This window comes from Metopolophium dirhodum, chromosome 6 (assembly GCF_019925205.1).
Source record: "Metopolophium dirhodum isolate CAU chromosome 6, ASM1992520v1, whole genome shotgun sequence".
Classification (NCBI taxonomy): Eukaryota; Metazoa; Arthropoda; class Insecta; order Hemiptera; family Aphididae; genus Metopolophium; species Metopolophium dirhodum.
Genome location: NC_083565.1, coordinates 29,213,136 through 29,237,483, shown reverse-complemented (window position 1 = coordinate 29,237,483; position 24,348 = coordinate 29,213,136). Strand labels below are relative to the sequence as shown.

The 24,348-nt window shown below is 29.6% G+C and overlaps 1 protein-coding gene across 1 annotated transcript; it reads right to left on the bottom strand.

Moving 5' to 3' along the window:
- Positions 1-10,549: 10,549 nt before the first annotated feature.
- Positions 10,550-13,946, bottom strand: LOC132946524 (uncharacterized). The gene is made up of 5 exons (XM_061016559.1): positions 13,270-13,946; positions 12,184-12,292; positions 11,310-11,414; positions 10,739-10,897; positions 10,550-10,627 (listed from the first exon to the last, which is right to left on the bottom strand). The coding sequence occupies exons 1-5, from the start codon at positions 13,944-13,946 to the stop codon at positions 10,550-10,552; spliced, it is 1,128 nt and encodes a 375-aa protein (XP_060872542.1).
- Between the last annotated feature and the right edge of the window lie 10,402 nt (positions 13,947-24,348).

The window sequence follows — 24,348 nt, the reverse complement described above, 5'->3', positions numbered from 1 at the left end:
TCTAACTTTGTGACTTCAAGCAGCCCACATATTATTAAACGATATGATAAAAAAAATAAATCTTATGTTGAAGTATGTCGCCCAGAAATTGTAAAATTGTATAATGATTCGATGGGTGGGGTGGATTTGCATGACCAACTCATTAGCTACTACAGAGTATTTATAAAATCTAGAAAATGGACTTTGCGCATGCTCTTTCATTCCTTTGATATGGCCACTTGTAATTCATGGTTAGAATATAGAAATGATGCTGAAGCAATAAATTTACCAAAAAAAAAAAGTAATGGACTTATTAGGCTTTAAGCAAAATTTAGCTTCAACATTAATTTCTATAGGGAGTTCTGTAGTAACACCTTCCAGAAAACGAGGGCGCCCGTCGTCATCTAACAAAATTATAGTTCAACCTAAACCTCGCACAAAAAATCGTTTAATTGATAGATACCCTACTGATGTGATAAGAAAAGATAACATTGGCCATTATGTATACATAGATAACTTGAGAGATGCCACATTCTGTAAATTAGAGGGGTGTAAAAAAAGAACCCATATGGCATGCAAAAAATTCAATGTCCATTTATGTATTACTAAGACAAGGAATTGTTTTTTTGATTATCATAACTAAATATTTAAATCTTATTATAATTATGTACCTAATTTAATTGTTATTTATATTTTGTTTTTACGAATAAAGATTATTCATATGATGTAGTGTGTTATACGTTAAAGCACAATTGCCATTAAAATGGTAACGTAAGTAATTATATTTAATGCCCAAATGCTATTATAATGACAAGTCACCAAAACTGAAGTTTGGGTAGTCAAAAACTTTCAAAATTCGAAATTTCTCTTAATTTAAGTATGATTTATGTAAAGAACACATGAATTATTTTTTTTTATCATCAGATCATAATTCGGGCCTGAAATGGTTAAAATATAGATAACGGTTTTTTTACTTGGTAACCATTTATTTATTAACTTGGTTTATAAACAAATTCTAATTGATATAAAATAGTAATTATATAAAAATAGTTTTATTGATCCCAATATTTAAAAATAATGTTTCAAATATAATAATAAAAAAAATTTAAGAAATACCTATTAATTAATATGTATTACCTAAATAACAAAATAACTAAATAAATTCGTGTTTTTTTTTAAACATTTTTACGCCCCCCCCCCCCCCCTTATGAAATTGTGTCACTCCTCCATAGAGTGGTGCGCCCCTTAGGTTAAGAGCCCTTGAAATAGTGCATGTTAAAAAATCAGCCATATCCTCCCCCCCACCACCTCTTGACAAAATCATTTGACTCATTTAGCTACTTTATGAATTAAGAACGATACATTGAACGTACAAAACTGTACTTACCTACATAACAGTTATCAACCTATTAACACATCAATAATATTATATTTTTTTTGTGTACACTAATCGATTGGTATATACAAAATAACGTTAAGTTATAAATAGGACGTGGATTAAAAATGCAATAAAAATGAGGAAAATACCTTAAAAATACGATTTAATGCACTTACATTACAAAGCTTAATAAAATGGCCAGAAAAATTAAAAGTCCAATTTAAACAAATATAAAATAGAATTTAGATAAGTGTATAGGTAGTGTATTCGTTATATTTTGAGTTGCATTATAGCACATCAGTCAATCATATGCTATTCAATATTTAAAAATAAAAAAATTCGACAGTAATTCCATATTGGCAAATGTTGTTTTCTATAACTGAAGACTGTAGTTATAGTATCGACCATAATGGGTACGTAAAAAAATAGAAATATAAGAAAAAAAATTACCTTTATTTAATTGTATTTAATTTTTTTCTAATAAGTTTTTATAAAATTGACTTTATCCCATATAATTAATGTTCTAATTTAATTTTTCAATTCGTTGATAATATATGAAACGAATTCTTTGCTTGGAAAGCAATGTTTTAGAAAATTCAGAAAATGCAGTTTTTATAAATAATAATTTCTGATGCATTGGTGCTGAAGAGTGAAGGGGTGAACAATCAGCCGAACCGAAATATAACATCTTAAACACTTAATATAAACAATTTTTCACAAACGCGTCATGGTATGAAAATAAAAATATATTTATAATTCATATTTATACCGATTTTCTACCGAAAAAATAAATTACTTTGATCTCAATATTATTTATTAGTTAACGATATCTTTACTCAGAATCGTTTTTCGTTTGTTCGTTTTGTATTTTAATAATTTATACGTGGATATATTATTATTACTAATAATTAAAGTAGTTGTGTTTGTTTTATTTCATTAATTTTTTTAGTACTATACCAATAAATTATATATTAATTAATAATTTTTAAAACATTGTGTTCAAAAAAATAAAAAAATAAATGTGATTTTAATTAGTCTTGTAATGTACCTACCTATATTTAAAAAATAAATAAATATAATAATAACTGTTGAGCTTTTAGGGACATAATAGGTAACACATTCGTGTATGTAGTATTACACTTTTTATATAGGTATATTTATATACCTATACGAGTATATGAGTAGGTATATTATTCATAAGTGCGCACCCGTCAGGATAGGCAGTTCACCATTCCGTGAATATTAGTTTATGTGTACATGGTTATACATCCTTAATCCCTATGATATAGAATAAAGATATTAGGTGAACAATAGAAGTTAAGTATGTGACACTAAATTAATAGTTACCTATAACTTATAACGTTGTATTTGGAAAAAAAATTACCAGTTATTAATTAAAATTGTATCTTATGACTATTATCAGTTATAAGTCATAACATATATTTCTATAAATTAAACCAAAATATTTATAGATTTATATTAAGTACCCTGTATAGGTATGCACCTATTAATTATAATTATTCTACAAACAGGGACTGGAAAAACGACGACGACGTTTATATCTCGCGTATTTTATACATTTCTAGTCCGGAACTAAAATATGTGCCTACAACACTTGGATAGCACATTTTTCGTGACATTAAATATTTGTTTTAAGTCTTAAAAGTAAATTTAAGCCCCAAAAGAATATAAAAACAAACTTACTTTAATTATCGACTCCTTCGGCGGAATCCGTGACGTGTGTAAACTGCGACGCCCATGAGGAAACGCTCCAGAATACAGCCAGAACTTAGAATATTGTGATTTATGAAAAATAAAATTATACGAAACGCAGTAAGTTTTTTGCTCATATCTTCTTTGCTTATTGACATTTTAGAATTATTAATCGACTGTGTCTTCTGCAACGACTTTAAGATTTGCCATAGATTAAACAAATAAATGATAGATATTATACTAGGCACGTCAATATGATGAATCCACGGATATAATATAATGCAACTTTTTATATCAAAGAGTTCTGTGTTAAGGAACAATTTGTTCATTGAAATTTGATATGACAATAAACCAAAATAGTTTATAATTTTGAATTTGAGTTATATTAATACGATATAGGTATTATTTAAATTATTATTTTCGTTTATCAATTTAATTATTGATTAAGGTGGTGAATAGATATCAGAAGCACAAGAATATTTTTATAAGAGCGTATTGTATTTTATGAATTATTAAATAAAAATGTGATTACTGGATTTTAGAGTTAACATAAAACCATAAACGTATACAGTAAATTCATCAAATACTATAATACCAACTATATTTTTACAATGATTTTTTTTTTTTTTTATTATTTTTAGTTTTTTTTTCTTGTGGTCTGTGTAAACGATAAGTATTCGTAATAAAGATTCAATTTTCATATATAATATTATATTATAGGCACTCGGTATGTAATCATATGTTTATTTTTAGTTTAATTTAATTGTAGGTATTTAGTATAAATTTTGTAAATGATGTACAAATGTATTTTTGGTGTTTTAAGGCTGCTGTAAGATCAATTTATGAGAATCCTTGCATTAAATTGTTAGGATTATTTGATATGAATAATTATTTTATTACATATAGGTAGGTTTATTACATATAGGTAAGTCGATCAGAAATTATATTTACACTGAATGTTAACAGTAAAAAGCTATTAAAATATCTATTATTTGTATTTATTTGTTAATAATAATTAAGATTTAAATATTAGCAGTAATCTTGTTCTTTTCACAAAATGTTTTTTAATTTAATTTACATTTATCCCAAAGTGATCTCTGAATAATCATTCAATGATGAATTTAAAAGTTACATTCTCGGTTAGGTACATTAATTGGATTATAAATTAAAATAAACTACAGTTTCCAGCTTCTACTACAACTATATTTTATATTTTATTTTATGTTTTTAATTTTTTAAACGCAGTCTGCACCTTGTGTTGGTGATTTTACACGTAATAAAATTGATACTAGTGATGAGTAGGTAAGTACCTGATTGTTTAATCAAATTATTTACACGATTATTAACTAAAAAAATATCTATGAAGTATAAACATCCGCATTTCCATTAACTATAAATCCATAGTTGTATGAGCTATACATGTTACATATATTTTTCGAAAAAACTATTTAACTAATTTTTTTTAAGCATAATTCGTTTTGAAAACGTCCAGAAAAGAGTTTGTTTTAAGACTGTCTGTCTTGATAACAACTAATTTAATTTAAAGTGTATTGTTATATTATATTAAAATGAAATTAATAATTATAGTAAAATATATAATTGTAAGACATTTAATACCTATATCTATAGCCATCTAGGGTATAAACTACACTAAAAAAGGTGTAAGTATACTAATAAAATATATGAGGTGTATAATGTATTTATGTATGTAAAAATATAAAATATAAAGATTAATAATATAATATTGTTTTAAATACTTCGCGCAAACCTAAGGTGATACCCGGCGTATAGTATAACATGCAAAAAGGTGCGTATTAAACTTGGCGTGGTGAAACGAAGACGGTCTCGCGTATTTTATACATTGCGCTATTGGGATTAAACTTATAAACGCTGCTACGTCACCTAGTTAACAGATTGTCCGTGGCAAAAAATATTTAATTTAAGTCTAAAAAGTAAATGTAAAATAGTAGGTAATAATATGAAAACAAACTTACTCGTAAACATCTACTCTTCCGGTGAAACGTAGCTAGAGTGCCGCTATCGCCGAAGAAACAGCTATCTTCATCCATCTTCATCTAATCATCTCACTCCGATGAGCTGAAACTTGAAAGTATCGAAATATTTTAGGAAAATAACCTGATCAAACGAAATTTGCGAGTTTGTGCTACAACTTATCCGGTTTAACGAACTGTCCGTTTATATTTGTGGCCTATTATTTTTTTGTTCATCAAATGTTGAAATCAAAATATACAATATATTATATTTATAATACAATAGTATTTCTGAAACTATTAGAATTGTTAACCGTCGCCGACGAATTTCGACAATTGACGATTGCCATAGATATTATAAAATATATTATATAATATATTATAAAATATATTATTTACTATGATAAATCCAAAGAACTTTTTATATAAGTACTCAGTATACCTATACGGTATATTTATAAATCGTATGTTCTTTTACAGAAATCTTTGTGATCTGCAATGCACCTATTCTGGTTTTCTATTTCAATTATAGTTCGCATGCCAAATTTAACTATACAAACTGGTCCGCAAGTTTATAGACATTCTAATACATTCTCCCGCCAGTGCCAATAGACACAGTGTTTGAGAAGTTATATTTTTTTGGTACCTAATTAATTTACAATATGAATTATTATAAGTTACCTATGTAGGTAGGTACTTGTCCAAAACTCGACTACCTGCAAATCATTGGTTTTTATGGTATAGCCTTACCGGTGTTGGTGAGTTGCGGCCCGATCCCTAAATAACGTACGAATTGCGGCCCGTGTTTATGAAACAGACGTGCGAGTTGCGGCCCGTGTTTATAAAACAGACGTATGAGTTGCGGCCACATTTTACATTTTATTTAAATTTGTTTTTTTTTGTAAAAATGGCAAAAATGGCAAAATGTATGGTAATTTATGGTAAAATTAATTTTAATATTTATGTAAAATATGTAAAAATGTAAAAAATATTTATTGGTTGGGCAAAAACTTAAAACTTAATGATTTGACGAAATCAAACTGCTCTATTTCTTTTTGTGCTAGCTTTGTCATCTGTTGTCTTATAAATGCTTCTTTTTCACATATTTTCTTCGTTTTTATTCCATTGCTTCTACATTTGATATACGTTTCTGATTGAATTTCTACTAACACATCAATAAAATTATAGATGTTAGGATGACTAGAGTAGAACGATGAATTTAGGTGTGAATGAAAACTTTCACAGCCGTTAGTGGTACGGTTACAGCTAGCAGAGAACTGTGCCCAAATATTTGGGGGAAACATAGCATCCGGGGATATATAGTTTTCGAAAACATAGTCGGTAAATTGTACAACCCGATCATCTTTAGCGGGCAGTATTGCTAAAAAGTCATCCGTGAAACAATCAATGACGTTGTCAGAGTCCAAAAATGGCAAACCAAAAAAAAATTTTAAAAAATAACTTTCATCTGTATTTGTGTTATACATTTTCGTGTGTCCTAAACTTTGAATTTTCCTCCACCAACTTGGGTGGACTTGAGGACTTCCCATGTTCAGCGACCGGCGTCGACCCGTTTTGTGGCGCAGCGGAAACTTCGTACAGCTGACTGTTCGACAAAGACACTGTAATATTATTTGAAAAATATTATTTCTACTTAATCGTAATAACTGGGTATAATGAGTTTAATATTATATTATATTACAATAAATATTAAGTACCTATATTATTAGCTTCTAATAATTGGGACGTCATTTTTGTAGATATTGATCCGGACAAAATGATGCTCGCCCAGCGCTATGCCACGGTTTATGGCGTACCTATCTGATGAAATTGTTGGAGACTCTTTCAAACTGGGCAATCTGATAAACGGTGACGTGATCGTTACTTCGCGGCCATCATAGGGTAGACCAGAATACACAAAAATGTAGGTCATCGGGCTGTCGGCTGTATGTATGATAAAGTCCTGGAAGTGGGAAATACAATAGCCCCTAAAATGCTGTTACACCTCAACCTTAATAAAAACAAAGAATGATTAAAAAATGGCAACGGAATTGGCCTACAAATCTGAAAATAAGTTTATGAACAGATAACTTCTCAACGTAATATTATGAATAGAAATATTAGAACTTACTTGAAACACTTTATTCGTTTAAAACAATCTAATCCAAATAATAATATTATTATATGATAACTAGGTATGCCTCAATAAGAATATTAAAACAAATTAATAAGTTATAAACTATTGAATATTTTCAAATATTATGCACTGAATATGAGGTGAAACAAATGTTGCCCCAACTTTTAATCCCTTTTACGAAGTAACAATAGACAATTTATTAAATGCAGATCCTAAAAATATTGATGCATTATAAGTTTTAAGTATAGTGATCATAAATCATAAGTATACGTTATAAATTAATACTTTTATAATACAATATCCCCACACTAAAATAATATAATATACAAAGGTTTTAAATGTGCAATATACGGAAAACATCGTTAAACATCCTGTATAGTGTATATTAAACACCGCCTCCGCAGTATAATGATATATTATTACACTTGGGAAGATGGGGAAAGGATAAAAAATAACATTAATAAAAATCGTGCACATTTAGGTATAGGTATAGTTAATTATAATATAAACGGTTTCATCGGAAGTTTTGAAAACTCAAGTGGACGATATTGATATAATAAGCTAGAGATGGCATCGGTATAAGGAATGATACATGTATTCATGAAGGGCTGTATAACACAGGAAAATAATGCATCGGAATATAATTTTCAGGAATAATAAATGCAGAAAAGATATTTTAAAGGTAAAAAATATGTATTCCTGATTTTTATTTTCCCGATTTTCACGTTCCTATGCTATATTTTCCTGTGTTTTATGCGCACCCGGCGTATTCATTATAGCGATTTGATATTATTATTCGGTATAATAAAATATCACAATATTATTCTAAATAGTATATACATATTTTACAAATGGCGTGACATTTTTCAATTTTTTCTATCATTTGTTTGATGTTCCTAATTTGTTGGTTATTACTAAGGAACGAATTTGAATGCAAATTGCATTTTTTTCTGAATGTTTTATTGTTTTATTGTGACAAACATTGTGAAGAAGGATTTTATTTCGCATTCGTTCTGGATTCAGTTTGGGCAGGTAGCCAGGTGGGTAGGTTAATTGGATACTATAAACGTAAGTGTACTTATATTATAATATATACCTGGGGTGCCCAGCGAAAAGAGACTCGCAAGCCATCAAATATATTAATAAATATGGAAGAGCCAAAATGTAAAAAAAAAGATCATAATATTATTTAATAAACATCGATCAGCATTAACGAAGTTATTAAGGACTGCGTTAACAACATAAAGTTCTGATTTTAAAAAACTTACAAGCAAAATAAACATCACGCAACAAATAAGAAAATAGTCAATAAAGATATTTTTTGACATAAAAACGAATTAGACTGAAATAAGGAAATATTATAAAATTAAAAACAAAATAAATTAACTTAACTTACTTCTTGAAATGAAAAATTAACTCGTTAATTTCACGTTAATAAAGAGAGACATTTAGTAAGTTAACAGTTAAGTTAATGAAAAGCCAAAAGTAACAAGTTAAGTTAAAAAGTTAAAATAAAATTAACTTTTTAACTTAACTCGTTAGTGCCCAGCCTTGGTTTAGATTCACAAATCAGCCCGGCAGATGGGAAAGTTCTATTAGAGGAAAATTACGTGGTGGTAATGAATAAACTTAATAATAATAATATTTTTTTGTAACCAATGGCAATGTGAATAACGAACACATAATTCGACAAACAACACTGGGTAATATAAACTTTTTTTAATCACCGTGGAGACGGAATACGTGTTTAATCTTATCTTTTATATATTATATAGATAATAATAATTATAATATTTTTTTGTAATCAATAAAAAACAAAATAAAATAAATGTATTATAATTACACAATCACGCATTTTCTACGTACTTTATTTTATTCACATTAACAATAGATAACATGCCACGACCAAGACGATCAAATACTTCACGCCAAAGCCGTAATGTAACTATGATTCGAAACATTGCGAATGAAAGGACTGATATATATATAAATGAATGTTCGTGTGTAGATTAGACATCTGGGAAGAAAATAGGCTAATTTAAAAAGGGTTAAATTTGGTTTTTTTTATTCATCGGATTTTAGTAAGGCAAGGTTAGGTTAGGATTTTGTATAAATTGATTATATTAATCTACCGTAGGTGGAATTAAGTAAAAACGACAAACTTGGTATAACTTGGTACTTTAGAGTTAAATCATACACTTACGTATAAACAGCACGGGGTCCGCGCGATCTACCGCAGGTAGATTGCCCACCTGATAATATACTAATCAGAATTTATAAATCTAGAACATCATACACCGAATATAAAATAACACATTGAACAAAGTTTGAGTCGTATACAGTTTGTAAATTTAACGGGTAACGAAGTGCACGGGATCAGCTAGTATTCATATATTTATTAATTATTATTTTAGAAATAAAATTTATAATTCAATTTCAACAGTGAAAGTGCGTGTGCTACATGCTACGACCACATATTTTTTTCAACAATTCTACAACAAATGTTCGTAATTTGGCACTTTCATTTTTGACTTTCGGCATTTTTAATATAAAAATCACAATCATTTTACTAAATCACACAGAAAAACAGTCTAATAAATGGTAATGCACGGACATCTGGACGGTTTGTACGACGTAGAAAATATTAGGATTGCGTGTAATATACCCAACAAATAATATCTTATCATGGATTTTATATTGATACCTATACATATTTTTATGAACTGTGTTTAATCGTTAATCTTTCTCCGTCAAATTATTCATACTCTATTATGGCATATTGTACCATAGGATTTTATCTATTAAAATAAAATTTATGTTTGACAAAAAAACCAAGTTATATACTTTGATCAGTTTAATTATTTCAATACAATTAATAAAATCATTTAAATACAATGAATACGATCGTACTAAATAATATGCATTAATCTAAATGTATTCAAAATACATGAAAAATAGTACCATTCTAATAATATAAATCATGGAAATCACTCACTATAACTCCACTTGGACGTAGGAAAAAAAACATGCTGTTGCATACAAACCCTAGCCCAGGTGTTCACATTTAAAATTTGCCATGGTGTAAAAAAGGTCAATATTATTGCATTTGCATGATGAGTGGTGAAATATTATTGAAAGACGATGGCAGTACGGTGTAAACACAGCATATGTGAGACATTTTAAGATCTGTCATAAACAAAATTATCAATAACTTTTTTTTTATATAACATACGAATACAATTTGATTTAAAAACAAACTTTTAAAATATTTAAAAGAATCAAAAATAATAAACTATTTATCATACTTAATAGGTATTCACAAATCATGATTAATAAAGATATAATTTGCTTTCATATTGCAGTTTCTTTAAATTTGAGATTGATTGTAGTTAATAAAACATTCAGCACCGTATATGTAAGTCTTAAGATCTGATATAAATACAAATGTATGCCAATTATAATTAGTAAAATAAAAGTAATCCAAATAAATTTTGGAGCCACATAAATTATTTATAATAGATAAACAATAACACTGCTTACTCTGACAAGTAGATTCAAGTTTACGATGAAAAGTGAATAAACATTAAATTCGAATGGTATTGTTGCTCTTGTCATCATTATTAAAATAATACTTTTAAATGATTTGTTTCGAGAATAATATGATCGGTGTTCAAAAAGTGAGTTCAATATACCATTTTGCTGTTAAAATATATTAGGTATAAATATACATAGGTACACAGCAAAGTGCAAACAGCCATTATATTAACAAGTATTGACGTATAATGTTTAGGTACTAAACATTAACTAACGTTCATAGAATTATTTTTTTTTTTTAATAATACAATTTGAAGTTATATTCTATTGTTGTATGTCAATAAAAAATGATAACGATGCAATATTGTCTAAAAACATTATATATTTTTCAAAATGTATTTTGTATGGGTCATGACTTAGATTTTCAAAACAAAAATATTTCCAAAAACATTAAAAGTTTTTGAGAAAATTTGTGTTTGACGTGTGCATTACCATGCTGTAAATAATACAATTATAAATATAACCACATTATATGCATTAAGTGTATAACACATATTAATATATGATAAATACTTACTAAATCATACATATTGCTTGCACACATGCAATAAATTAAAATTACCATGAAACCCGCCACACAACTAGCTATACATAATCCCAATATTATTTGATCAACAAAACCCTAAAAATAATACAAGTATAGTTAATAACTTAAAATCCATATTATAATTAATTGCTGTTATATGGTCGTGCATTAAAAAGCAGGTAAGTTGATGTCTCTCTGCTGTACAGTAGGTTACAAGTAGGTCAGTGTATAATGGATTGTATTAAACTTGAATTCAATGATATAATATCGTTGTATAAGAAAAACGATTCCGATTTTTTTATATTGTTATTATTAATTTTTATAGCGTGTTAGTTGAATTAATGTTATAATATTATTATTATTTTTTATTAGTTGCTCTGGCGATAAACAAAGTGTTAGAAATTAAAATCCCATTTTTAGCGGTTTTCCTAATTTGTCGGTAGTTTTTCCGGTGGCATTAAATAACTATTGAGAAAATCGAAAGTAGCATCTTGATCCAATTTGCTAAACGATAAGATACTATATGTTGAAATCGAAGCACTCATTCTGGTAGAAATTGTGTATACAGGATAAAAAAAAATTAAAAATAAACACCATTGTAAAACCACTAGCTTCCTCGCTCCGCTCAGAATCTAAAATAATATAGTATATTATATTCTTTTAAAACTAAAATATTAATTTTTGGTTTATTTTTTTGATGTGGAACAATACGTCAATATTAAAATTCTACATAATACTTTTTACAAAATTCTAAAAAATATTAAATGGTTGAAATTGTTTAATTGTTACAACCACGTAATTAAAAATATTTTTTAACTAATAATACAATTAATCAAATATATAATATATTATTACTACAACACACCTGTATGACTTGAATTATTACACAACAACATAAGCCAATATATAATGCAAAACCTTCTATTGTTAATAATAATGGTTTTTCATAAACTGTCTTCATATCTTTAAAAAACCTAAAAAATACAGTAAGTAGCTTTATAGTATTAATATTGGAAGTAATAATCAATTTTCTTGATTTTGTCTCTTACTAATTTATGCTTCAGTGTATGTGGTCTATGTTATTTAAATGATATCTATGCATTTTGGTTATAGTATTATTATAGATTAATTCATTACAGTGGCGTAATATATTACTAATTAGGAATTGGTTCTAAGGTAGGGTTTAGGCCTGGCTCAAGGGGTATGTGACATAGGTCCACGTCTAGGGCGGCACCTAAGCAGCACTTTAGTAAAAGGGCTGCATTTTCAAAATACTGATAATATTAAATTATTAGGGGCGGAAAAATTTGATTTTGCCAAGTTCACTATTTTCACTTGAGCCGGCCCTGTTTTTGTAGTTTTTGTAATGGTAATATTCAAAAAACATATATTACTAGGCATAGTATTTAATTACATTGGAAAGAAATTAGTCATCATAAAATAATTATGTAATTATCTTAAATTTTTACTGAAATGCTAAAATGTGGGCATGTGGAACGCTACCTATAGGCTATCAACATAGAATATTAAACTACCCTTGGACTTACGTTAATACTAATTATATGGTGTTCGTGTTGAATCCTATACATTCCCATCCTTTTCCCTAAGGTTAACCTAACCTATGCCTTCACATCCTCTTTGTTCGTTAAATTTCATAAATCATGATATTATATTAATTTATTATCATAAATTAATGAGGTCAATGGTTTAATAAAGGTGTTCAATGATAATAAAGTAAACAATTAATTAAATTAATATAAAGTACGTCCGAAAATGTCTAGTATGTCTTTGGGAATCAATTTAGTTCAAGATTAGATATTAAGTGGCCAAACAGGAAACCTTATTTCATATTTTAAATATTTTTTTCGTTAAAATTTTTAAATTTAATGTCGCACCAAGAGTAAACTATAGGTACAGACGTAGGTACAGTGCATTGAACGCAACTACTCACTTCAACACCTGTTGATGGTGAATGATCGCGATCTTTAATTTCTGTTCGTCCTCGGTTACCATCGCTTCTTCGACCTGTTCGTCGAGTATCTGAAAATGTCTCTTCACGACGCCCGTGGAATACATGAACGTCACATTCAGGAAACACAATTCCAAGTGTGCAAAGTACAGGGGAAAAGTGTATACGATATATTTGCACACGTAGACAGTGACGTTTGTCGTTTTTATCGGCAACACGTCCATGAAGGGGAACGTGAACGGGTCGCCCATCCGCAACCCATCCGACGAAATCGTGCACAACATGGGAATTGCCAAGACCACGTTCGACATGACGAGGTGGTATTTGATCACCATCGCGATTTTCCGTCTATATTTTTTCGGAATTCCCACTTTCCGTGAACGCTGGTACATATCGCGATGATCGGACTGATGGTAAACCCTGACGGCTGTATAAGCAAAAATGTAGATTTCGATGACAAAGCACAAGAGGCCGTACATGCGAATGGACAGCTGATGATCTCCCGTCGAGTAGACTAACGACAGGTACGTCAAAACGGCGAAGAAAAGTGTTACGGCTAACTCGCAGTACGTAAAAAATACAGCACGCCTCGTTCCATGACCATCGCCGTCGTCACTGCACCCCAACCTTTGTAAAAACATCTCAACTATGTCCGCCATGTCGTGTAGTCATTGGCATACTGAGTGTGATTGTTTTTTACTTTCTTGTTTATTAAACGCTGGTGCGGTGTTTATAAACTAAATGTCGATATGCAAAAAACATAAAAGTACGATATTTAATGTTATGTAATTATAGGCTTGTCCTATATTATAGGTTCACCTCTTATTAATAATGTAAAACTGACTTACTATATACTATACCTATGAATTAATTATATTAGTAGGTACTAACAACCTATATATTTTTTTAACTTGGTCATGTGGAACGGTAGGTAAAATCTTTAATATTTTATTAAGGGGTATGAATAGTATTAAAAAATTCTATGAACATTTATTTTTGTATATTTTCCAATAATATAATGGTTTATTGAGCGGTTTGACAGTAAATACACCCATTATCAATATTGTAGAAGAAAAGTTAATCTATGTCTGTATGCAAATCAATTTTCGATATTTTAATTACTAAACTCAACAGTTCAAATTGAAAAAATAAAATATCACATGTTTTAGAGTTAAATATTGGACATTGAATATAAAATATTGAAAATCGACTCCAATACAAACCTAGATAAACTTCTTCTCTTCAATTTGTATAATAGGTGTTCATACTGTAATGTCACTCAGTAAGCTATATTATTGGAAAATATATACGAAACTAAGTTTCAGTATTTCACTAAAATGCGCATATTTTGTAATAAATTAGTGTGTACAATGCTGTCATGTGCGTTTACGTGCGGGTGCGCTCCACTATTTATTTTATACACAGTCACTCACACTTACTAAGCTCACATTTGCATACAAATAGAAAATTGCCTATATTGAACTCCTTAGAAACTGTTGGTATTGCCCCTTGAGCTACCTGTAGAGTGTAGACCTATAATTCAAATGCTGACCTCTAGTTAATAATGCAACTAACCAACTACCTACTACGTATGTGATGCATTAATTAGATGGGTACTAACACGCACTAACCCTGCATATTGAATTACGTGCAGTGACAATTATTTATAATATTATCGATTATCAATAACAATACATAGAACCCTCGTAGACCGTCGCGGTATACTCGCCACTTATATGCGTGATCAGTATGCACACGCTAACCATCCGCACGTGATTCCACCGCGTATTTTATTTATTATTAATACTTATAAGTATTTGTCGGGTTGTAAAAACACGAATGAACTTTATAAAATTGTTGGCCTTGTGTTTTTTTTTCCCGTGAAGAAAATGTTTGGACGAAATGTTTGGATAATATAATTATTGAATTTACCATACTACTATGACCCGGGTCACTTATCAAATAATTATATATTTGTTCAACATTTTATGCAACAGTGGATACTTTATGGAACCGAATGGGAAAAACCCGAAATTTCAGTCATATATAATTTACCATAATAAAAAAATAGTTGAAATCCAATTAGCCTTGTTTTTTTATAATATAACTGGTATAATTTTTATTTAGGTTTATGTTTATAATTTTTTTGTTGTTAGACATTATAATGGATTTTAGAATACTTTTATGATTGCGTTCAAATGCCACAAATCATATAATACCCATCTTGTATCTTACTATATCGTCCAAAACAAAAAAAATAATTGACTTAACTTTTTTTCTGATTTAATTATTAGGTTTTTAGCTACAGGAAATTCATACAAAACAATTGGCCATAGTTTTCGAATGGGTTTTTCAACTGTTAGTAATATTATTAGGGAAGTATGTGAAGCTATATATCGAAAAATGATAAACATATATTTGCCTGAACCAACACAATCAACGTGGTATTATTTTGCAATATCATAATTCATAATCCAAATACAATTTTATGATTTTTTATAATACCTATGTCTAAGATTCCCATTCAAAATACAAATGTCAATTGTCTCACTATTGTTATCATCATGTGGAACAACGACAATAATTGGCTCATTTTGTTCACTTTGTTCTTCAAAGGATTTGTTCAAAATTGTAAAATCATTTAGATTTGAGTTGACTAATAAAAATTAATTTCGCTGAATTTCATGTATGCACTTGCCCATATCGACATAATCATCAGACATTTCTATGTCAGTATCAATGTCCGAAGGAAAATCTTCAAGCAACCACTGTTCCAATTCGTGGGTATTATGATTATTCATTTTGATATATTGTAAAATCTTATATTATATTATAGCAAATATAAGTATAGGTAAGTATAAAATATTAATCTCGACACTGCAGGAAGACGCGAAAACGGATTAACAAATATCAATATTTTGGCGATGGTGTACATACTACATAATCGACAACGACTAACGTGACATATTGTGAAATAGCTAATGGCCCGACGGTACTTTTGAGTCCATAGTCCATTGCATATAATCAGATTTTTTCCCCTCTTTTAATATATCGATATTAATACGATAACAATATTTATAAACTAAACACAATAATTGCAAACAATTCTAGCGGATAAAAATGCTAAAAATAGCTTTTGTACGAGTTTAAAACCCAGCCTGATGTGGGCATGTTTGGTTCTAAGAATTTTCGTGTACATTGTTTACTTTGACATCTAATTACACAGTTATATTTCTAAATTTGGACCATAGTTTTATTTTTTTCTTGTAACTAAAGAGGTACTCGTGCGTACCGACGGGTCACAAATAAGATAAATGCATCGTATATTATTTAATATACATTTATTTGTAATGTGGAACTCAAAAGTACCGTCGGTCGACGAAGGGTTAACGGCGGTGAAATCCATCGTTCACTGTTGATACGTACGTTTCTTCAGCCCCCCACATATCAATTTACGTGATTGACTTTCTGCTGGAATTTTGGAGTTCTCACGTGGGCGTCCAGTTCAGTCATATAATAATATACGAATAATGAACTTACTGTTTTATTTACTTCAATTATTGCATATCGATGTGAGCGCACGTCATAATGATGTTGTTTCTTTATTGAACAAAATAATAAGCCCATCGGGGAAGTAAGATAAAGTTCGTTAACTATCTGGGCCCTGTTAATTTTAAATCTTTGCTTATAGATGTGAAAAGAAATATTTTTATTGATAATACCAACATCAAGAAATGTTTTATTTAGTGAAATAAGTCAGTGATTATGTTTATGATTCGGTATTACAAAATCTAGTATAAGAAACATTTGTATATTTTTTCTTTTGTTCTTATTATTCGTATTATCATTTATTTAATTGTGTAGTTTAATTCAATCACGTGACTCGCTTCATCCACCACAAGCTTAGCTCAAAGGTGTAGGTAATTTTTATTATTTCCCTTAATACTTTGTATCATTTTTTGTTAATAAAATAATATAATAAAAATCTTCTTTAATAAAAAAAAAAAAACAAATCAATAAAAAGTCAATGCCAGTACTTATACCGTGGTATAATAATATGATGTACCCGCTAGGGCGCTAGTTACACAAAACGAAATACAAAACTTTGTGCGTATTACCATAAACAAATAAACAATAATAAATTCATGGCTAAATATATATTTACAACAGTTTCATACAATGATACATAATTTTTAGACAACAGTCTCATTTAATAATACATAATGTGTAGAATAATAATGCGCAGTCTCATATAATACATGGTTTTTAGACAGCAGTCTCATAATATAACAATACATAATTTTTAGACAACAGTCTCATTTAATAATACATAATGTGTAGAATCATAATGCGCAGTCTCATATAATACATGGTTTTTAGACAGCAGTCTCATATAACAATACATAATTTTTAGACAACAGTCTCATATAACAATACATAATTTTTAGACAACAGTCTCATTTAATAATACATAATGTGTAGAATCATAATGCGCAGTCTCATATAATACATGGTTTTTAGACAGCAGTCTCATATAGCAATACATAATTTTTAGACAGCAGTCCCATATAACAATACACAATAAAACATAATTTCCCATGGACCGTGATATTAATATATAAAGCTAGGGCTCGTCGTCCAGAATAAACATGAATAATTGATCGACTTACACGACAGTCTAATAAATAAACAGTCTAAATCTTATACAAAATAAGACAAGTTGACCCTGCATACGGGCGAATGTGTATTCAAAATTGTTAATGAAGATTCCACTCATAAATCATAAGACTGATTGCAGCCGGGACAGGAACACTGTCTCCAAAGTACATTAAAACAAGTTGATTCACAAAAAAATATCGCCGGTTAATTTGACCGCCATATTAACTGGAGAAAAGAAAAATTTAATGAGGGCAAACTATAATGCAATATTGCAATGAACGATAATTACTAAACGATATTCACTAAATCACATAGGTACAACTTGGTTTGAGAGTGCTGCAACAGGAACATAAAGACGCTGACTCAGCTGCAAGAAAAAACGAAGCGAAAAGGAGCCGAAAGCTTTAAAAAACTAACATATAAAAAAAATCAGGCACCGAGAAGTAATACAATTTAATATTTATTCGAAGAACTGACGGAGCCCGACAAACTAAACACGCGGCGGAGAACGGCAGAGTACAATGTAATACAAAGTACGTATGCGAAAAACAGCGTGCACGAACGGACCTAAAAGCGGGGGCGAAAAACGTCGGATGGACTGGCGAACGCGCACAATAATAAATTACTAGTTTTAACGGTGTCGGACGAATTGTCCGGCGGAAACAACAAGTGGTGCGTTTTGACCGGCCTGGCACCATCATGTGGTACGCCAAAAACTGCAGGTTGACGGGCGGCTGACGGCGGAAACTGCTGCAGGTACCACTGTGGCGTACAACGGTGATGGTAGGGGAAAACTTGGCGAACATTATTCAATGTCCACGAAGGTTTGACAAAAGCAAACCCTGCGTGCCACGTTCACCAAGGATTTCCAAACGAATTTTTTCGTTCTCTTCCAGGCAGACTTCCGCCGACCAACAGACCGCGCTGCAGGGTTTTCCGGGAATTCCGCGGGTACCGGCGGGTCAGACTTCACGCCACCGTACACGGGTGACTGGATTTGCAGCTCAGAAGACGACCGGAAATGTTCGCGCCGCCGTATCGGTAGCTGCAGGACAGGCGTGGGAGTGATCCTACGATCGACGGCCAGGTCCAGCGCGTCAATCAATGAGATTTCCCCGGGTGCGTCCGTCTTTGATGTCACACAAAAAGTTGCAGCAGGCTCCGATGATGGTGCAATTATAACTACGTCCTGCTGGTATACGGGTGACTTTATTATTCTCAATTCCGGTGACGACCGCGTTCTCTTCTCTGCGACGTGTCCGCTGTGCAGTAACGATGTCTCGACCGCAGCTGTGTTCTTGAGGTCAACTGCCAAATCCAGAACATCTACTATGGATCGACCCTCGTTATTGGCATACGACTGATGGCATACGACAGTTCTCGATGTGGCGTCCATCTCTGTATCGTCCTGCTGGTATACGGGTGAGTTAATTATTCTTAATTCCGGTGACGACCGCGTTCTCTTCTCTGCGGCGTGTCCGCTGTGCAGTAACGATGTCTCGACCGCTGCTGTCTTCTTGAGGTCAACTGCCAAATCCAGAACATCTACTATGGATCGACCCTCGTTATTGGCATACCACTGTTGGCATACGACAGTTCTCGATGTGGCGTCCATCTCTGTATATATATGACGTGTAAACGGACGGGCGAAAAGGATGAGAGCCAAACACTTAATGACGGTTTTCAAAAAACTATTTGTTACCGAAAAAAATAAACTATAGTAGTAGACAGTAGTATTATATTGTGGCCAATATAGTTTGCTTGTGGCCAGCTAGTAAGTAGCAAATAGTTACAATTAAATCATGTACTCAAACAATATAGTTTTATCAAGTAAAACCTACGAATGTTTTAAAAATGCTACCGGTTTCGGCGTAATCGGAATCGTATTACATTTTTACATGTACCTATAATACGGCTATGCATGATTTAGATTAATGAAGTCTAGATTAAATATCTACAAACTTTTTTTAAACAATTATATTTATTATTTGTAGATATTTTAGAAGCATAATATATACGAGATATTTTAATACAATTGTATGTACGCTGTACGCGCCTATCAAATAATGTTGACGTGGAATGGTAATTTCTTCTCAGTAATAATACAAATATGTTGATACTTCAAAAGTATGTATCATGATACTGACCAACTCTGAAAATTAGTAGGTAATTACTAATCGTGAGTACGCGACAAGCAGAAAATTAATTAATATCTAGTCGAATCTATATTATACATATATGTTTACCTAATATTATATACCTATTACCTAGGTAAAATTAATGAACTCTATATACTACTCTATGTACTATATACATTGTCAACTAAATAATGTGCAGTTCATTTTTTAAACATTTGACAATTTTGCAATACATTTTGATAGATTTGCCAAAACTCAAAAGTCAAAAGTTATGAAATCTAAATCAATTGTTTTTATATTATTTCTAGCTTACCTATAATTATTTAATTTGTGTGTTATCAAGTATGTGATTAAACTACGCATAGACGTAGAACCAAAATTTAATTTTAATAAAATATCTTAAGATTGTAATTCCATCAAGAATGTAGCAATTCAGTTAGCTAAGTAAAATTGTATTAAATTATATAAAATAAATATAATTTATTTTATACATTGTGTACACTGTACGTATAGGCAAAAGTTTATTTAAACGTTGAAATTTCAATTGTATGAAAAAAAAGTAAATACGTGTGTTCTAATTATATGTTAACAGAAAATATATTAATACCAATATTATGATAGTGGTTTAGGTAGGTTCATTGACTAGTATTTTTGTTGGTTGCAATGAATTAATACATTTATACATATAATATAAGTAATGTTATCTGAATTAGATTTCTACTAAGATTTGCACGTTTATCGGTTAATTGTTTTTATCTTATATACTTAGTATGTACCTACACTATTTACGTTTAATGTTTTATTTCAAGTCATATTAAATATTTTGACATTCGTCCATATTCCACTGAACAAGTGTTTCATTCAAGAATCAAGATACTTCGATTCATAATTAATTTTTGTATTTCTTAATTCTTTGCGTTCTGTACAAATAAGGTTAGTACATAAACTGGTATATATATATTTTTAATAATTTTCGTATAGAATTAATTTGTTTTTAGTTTTGTAATAAAGAATTTAAAAAAAAATGTTAAATTAATATTATCTTAATCATTTTTTAAATTATCAATCTTAAACGTTAAAATATATTCTATGTTTTTATTAAACTATTGTCTATTAATGGACAATAAAAATAAAATTTCATATTAAAATATTCCGACCGGGGCATGGCAGAAACCTACGGGTGCCCCATTAGAAATTCTGCCAAACACAACACACACGTGTAAAAACCCTATTGTTACAAACCCTACTTGTTACAACCTACAATCATAAAAATCCCACAATCAGCTAATGGCCATAGTCGCCGGGCTTAAAGATAAAAAAAAAAAAAAACCACTGAAAATAAAATCCAACAAAGTCTAGGAGTCTTAGGATCAAACAATGTCCAATAAGTTGTCAACAAATTTGTTGGATATATCCCATAAGAGTCTGTTATGGTTATGCAGCTAACTTTAAGTGGGTGAGAACTTTGAGGATGTGTTTTTTAAACAGAAAATGGTGTGAAGTTGGTACTAATTTAGTACCAAATTTATGATTTTTTATTATACCTATGTCTAAGATTCCCATTCAAAATAATTGATTTTCCTTTGATACCTATTGATTTTATGTTCAACATTATGAAACTGTTTTATTAATTTAGTTAATACTTTTAATCACCGCGAAGATTAGTGACTAACCAAAAATCTGAAAAGACAAAGTATAACCTACCAACGAATTCTATTTTAAATTTTTATCTGTTCTTATTTTCAATATTATGATATACCTATACTGTAATTTTAATACTTAATTTAAATGTTAATAATGTAAGGTAGTACGTATAACATATTATAGCACTTAATGCCATAATGGTAATATGGTTGTACAGCTAAACAGCTAAACACCTTCATTATATTATGTATGTCATAATTACAAAATAGATAAACATTATTATATAATATTATATTAACCATTAACTTAACTGAGTTGAAAAAAAAAGGACTTAACTTAACTCAATTAAAAAATCTTATCATTAACTTGCACAGGCTTACAGTACGATCATCGCTTCTCGCGTACGAATCACTTATGGACAACGGGCCTGAGGTTAATGCGATACTAAAATGCCATATATTATTGTAGCCTCAGCGATCTTGCTTCTCTGGCCTAACCTATATTAATAAGAAATTAAACATCTTAAGATATAACCTGCCTTATAATTTTATATTGATGACATTCTACAACATACCATTTTTTTCTACGTAACGATAATTCGTTCAAATTAGTCAAATGTGTATTGTACGTAAAATGCACGTAATATCTTAATACAATTATACGAATATTACTATTTCATAGCAGTTTACAACATAAAAAAACATACATAACCAGCGTTTGTGACTCGTAAAGATTTAGCTCTATGATTACGTATGCTTCCACATTTACCTTTAATTTATTTTGCAACTAACTTAGTTACTTTTGTTCCATCAATTTTTAATCATAATGTCATAAAATAATATAAGTAGGTACCAGTGGCGTAACTAGTACTTCTTTTGCCAGTGGCAAAATAATCCTGCAGCGGGCCATTAGTTTTACGAATGTATGGGGACATCCCCTGCAGAGTTATAATAACCATAGATTTTTTATTTGCTTGTTTCGATTAAAATCATGATCTTGGATTGTTCATGGTATCCAAGTTCTGGATTAGAATTTGAATATTTTTGTTTTTCTTATTAAATAATTGGAAGTTGACAATAATTGATATCAAATGTAAATTAGATTTCATAATTATATTATCCTGGGCCAATATTTCATAATCACTACAGATAATAGTAGTAGGTACCTCTATGGAATATATTAAAATAGATTGGCAACTCATATTAATAGTTGAAGTCAAAATCCATCATTTCGTGATAATTACATGTTTTGTCTTTTGTCATACAAAATTCTGACCTCAGAATACTATATTATCTATAATATTATACTATATTAATATATTATCAAAAATAAAAAATATGTTTACTAATTAGATTAAAATTATTTGTCAATTATTATAAAATGTATGATCATATTTTTTTATGTTTTCATACTGTCATAGGTAATATGTTTAATGAGATGAATTCTCAATACAAGTTTTTAAAATGTAAATATCTAAAACCGAAAATTAGTTCTTGCGTGTTAATTTAATTTTTAAATTTTGATTCGTATTTTATATTGTGAGACGAACTATTTATATTTAGAGTTATTGGGGAGTTACATTCTGTAATGTTAAATAAGTGCTTACCTATAGCTATATTTATATATTCAAATTAAATCGTCTTAATGATTAAGAAAAAAAAACTATTCAATACCTATTTTGTTGTGAACGGATTACTTACTGATTTATAGACGTTATTATTTCGATGCCACATTATAGTTTCTATAAAATTGTTGATTTTCTTTTTTATCATTCTCTGTATGATATTATAATACGTACGCATAATATTGGTAACTGCACATTATATTTATTAGTTTTTACATCATATTATAACTAAACAACTTGCACAATTCGACCAACGATTGTGTATCACGTCTAATAGGATACAGATAAAAAAAATTAGTCATTTCTCGTAAGCTACATACAAAGTTATTTGTTCGTAGAAAGTGTACAATAAGTTTTAGGTCATAATAAATCTGCAATAAAAATGTATGGTAATACAGTTGAGCAAGTAGGTACTTACAAAATGACTATACCTACTGAAACTGAATAACATTTTTATTTAGTTCATAATCACTTAATTTATATCTGTTTAACTATTTTTTTTTTTTTTATATATATTTTGATTTAATTGGTTAGTTGAAGATTCTTAGAAAATGAGGGATTGAATAATATGTAGCTAAGTACCTGTGTGTTATAATAATAACCAGAACGTGAAAATGTAAAATACTCTTGGAAACATCGAGAAATATTGTATGTATGGACCTTCTATATAATATAAAGGAGAAGAAGAATAAGAAGTAATTGCTTGTATAGAACGGAAATTCACTGGATGTTTATATTTGCATTTTCTATACACCATACAATTTTCAAAATATTTTAATTTTGTTTTGAACTGTTTAGTAACATTTTCGTTTCCAATTTTATTAGTCTTTTTTTCAATGAACGTCAATAAAACTTTATTTGTTGGCTAAAAAGTTTGAAAATTTAATACAAGTCTCCTAATATATTGTTTCAAAGACAGACAAACAATATTAATCCATAGTCACATATTTTTTTTTATAAGCATTGAAGTTAAAATATAATAATAATAAAATATAT

Coding starts and splice junctions, on each gene's coding strand:
- LOC132946524 (XM_061016559.1), bottom strand. CDS start 13,946: ATGGCGGACATAGTTGAGATGTTTTTACAAAGGTTGGGGTGCAGTGAC. Junction 11,415..12,183: donor TAATAATTCAAGTCATACAG/GTGTGTTGTAGT, acceptor TATTATTTTTAG/GGTTTTGTTGATCAAATAAT. Junction 10,898..11,309: donor CAAGCAATATGTATGATTTA/GTAAGTATTTAT, acceptor ATATTTTAACAG/CAAAATGGTATATTGAACTC.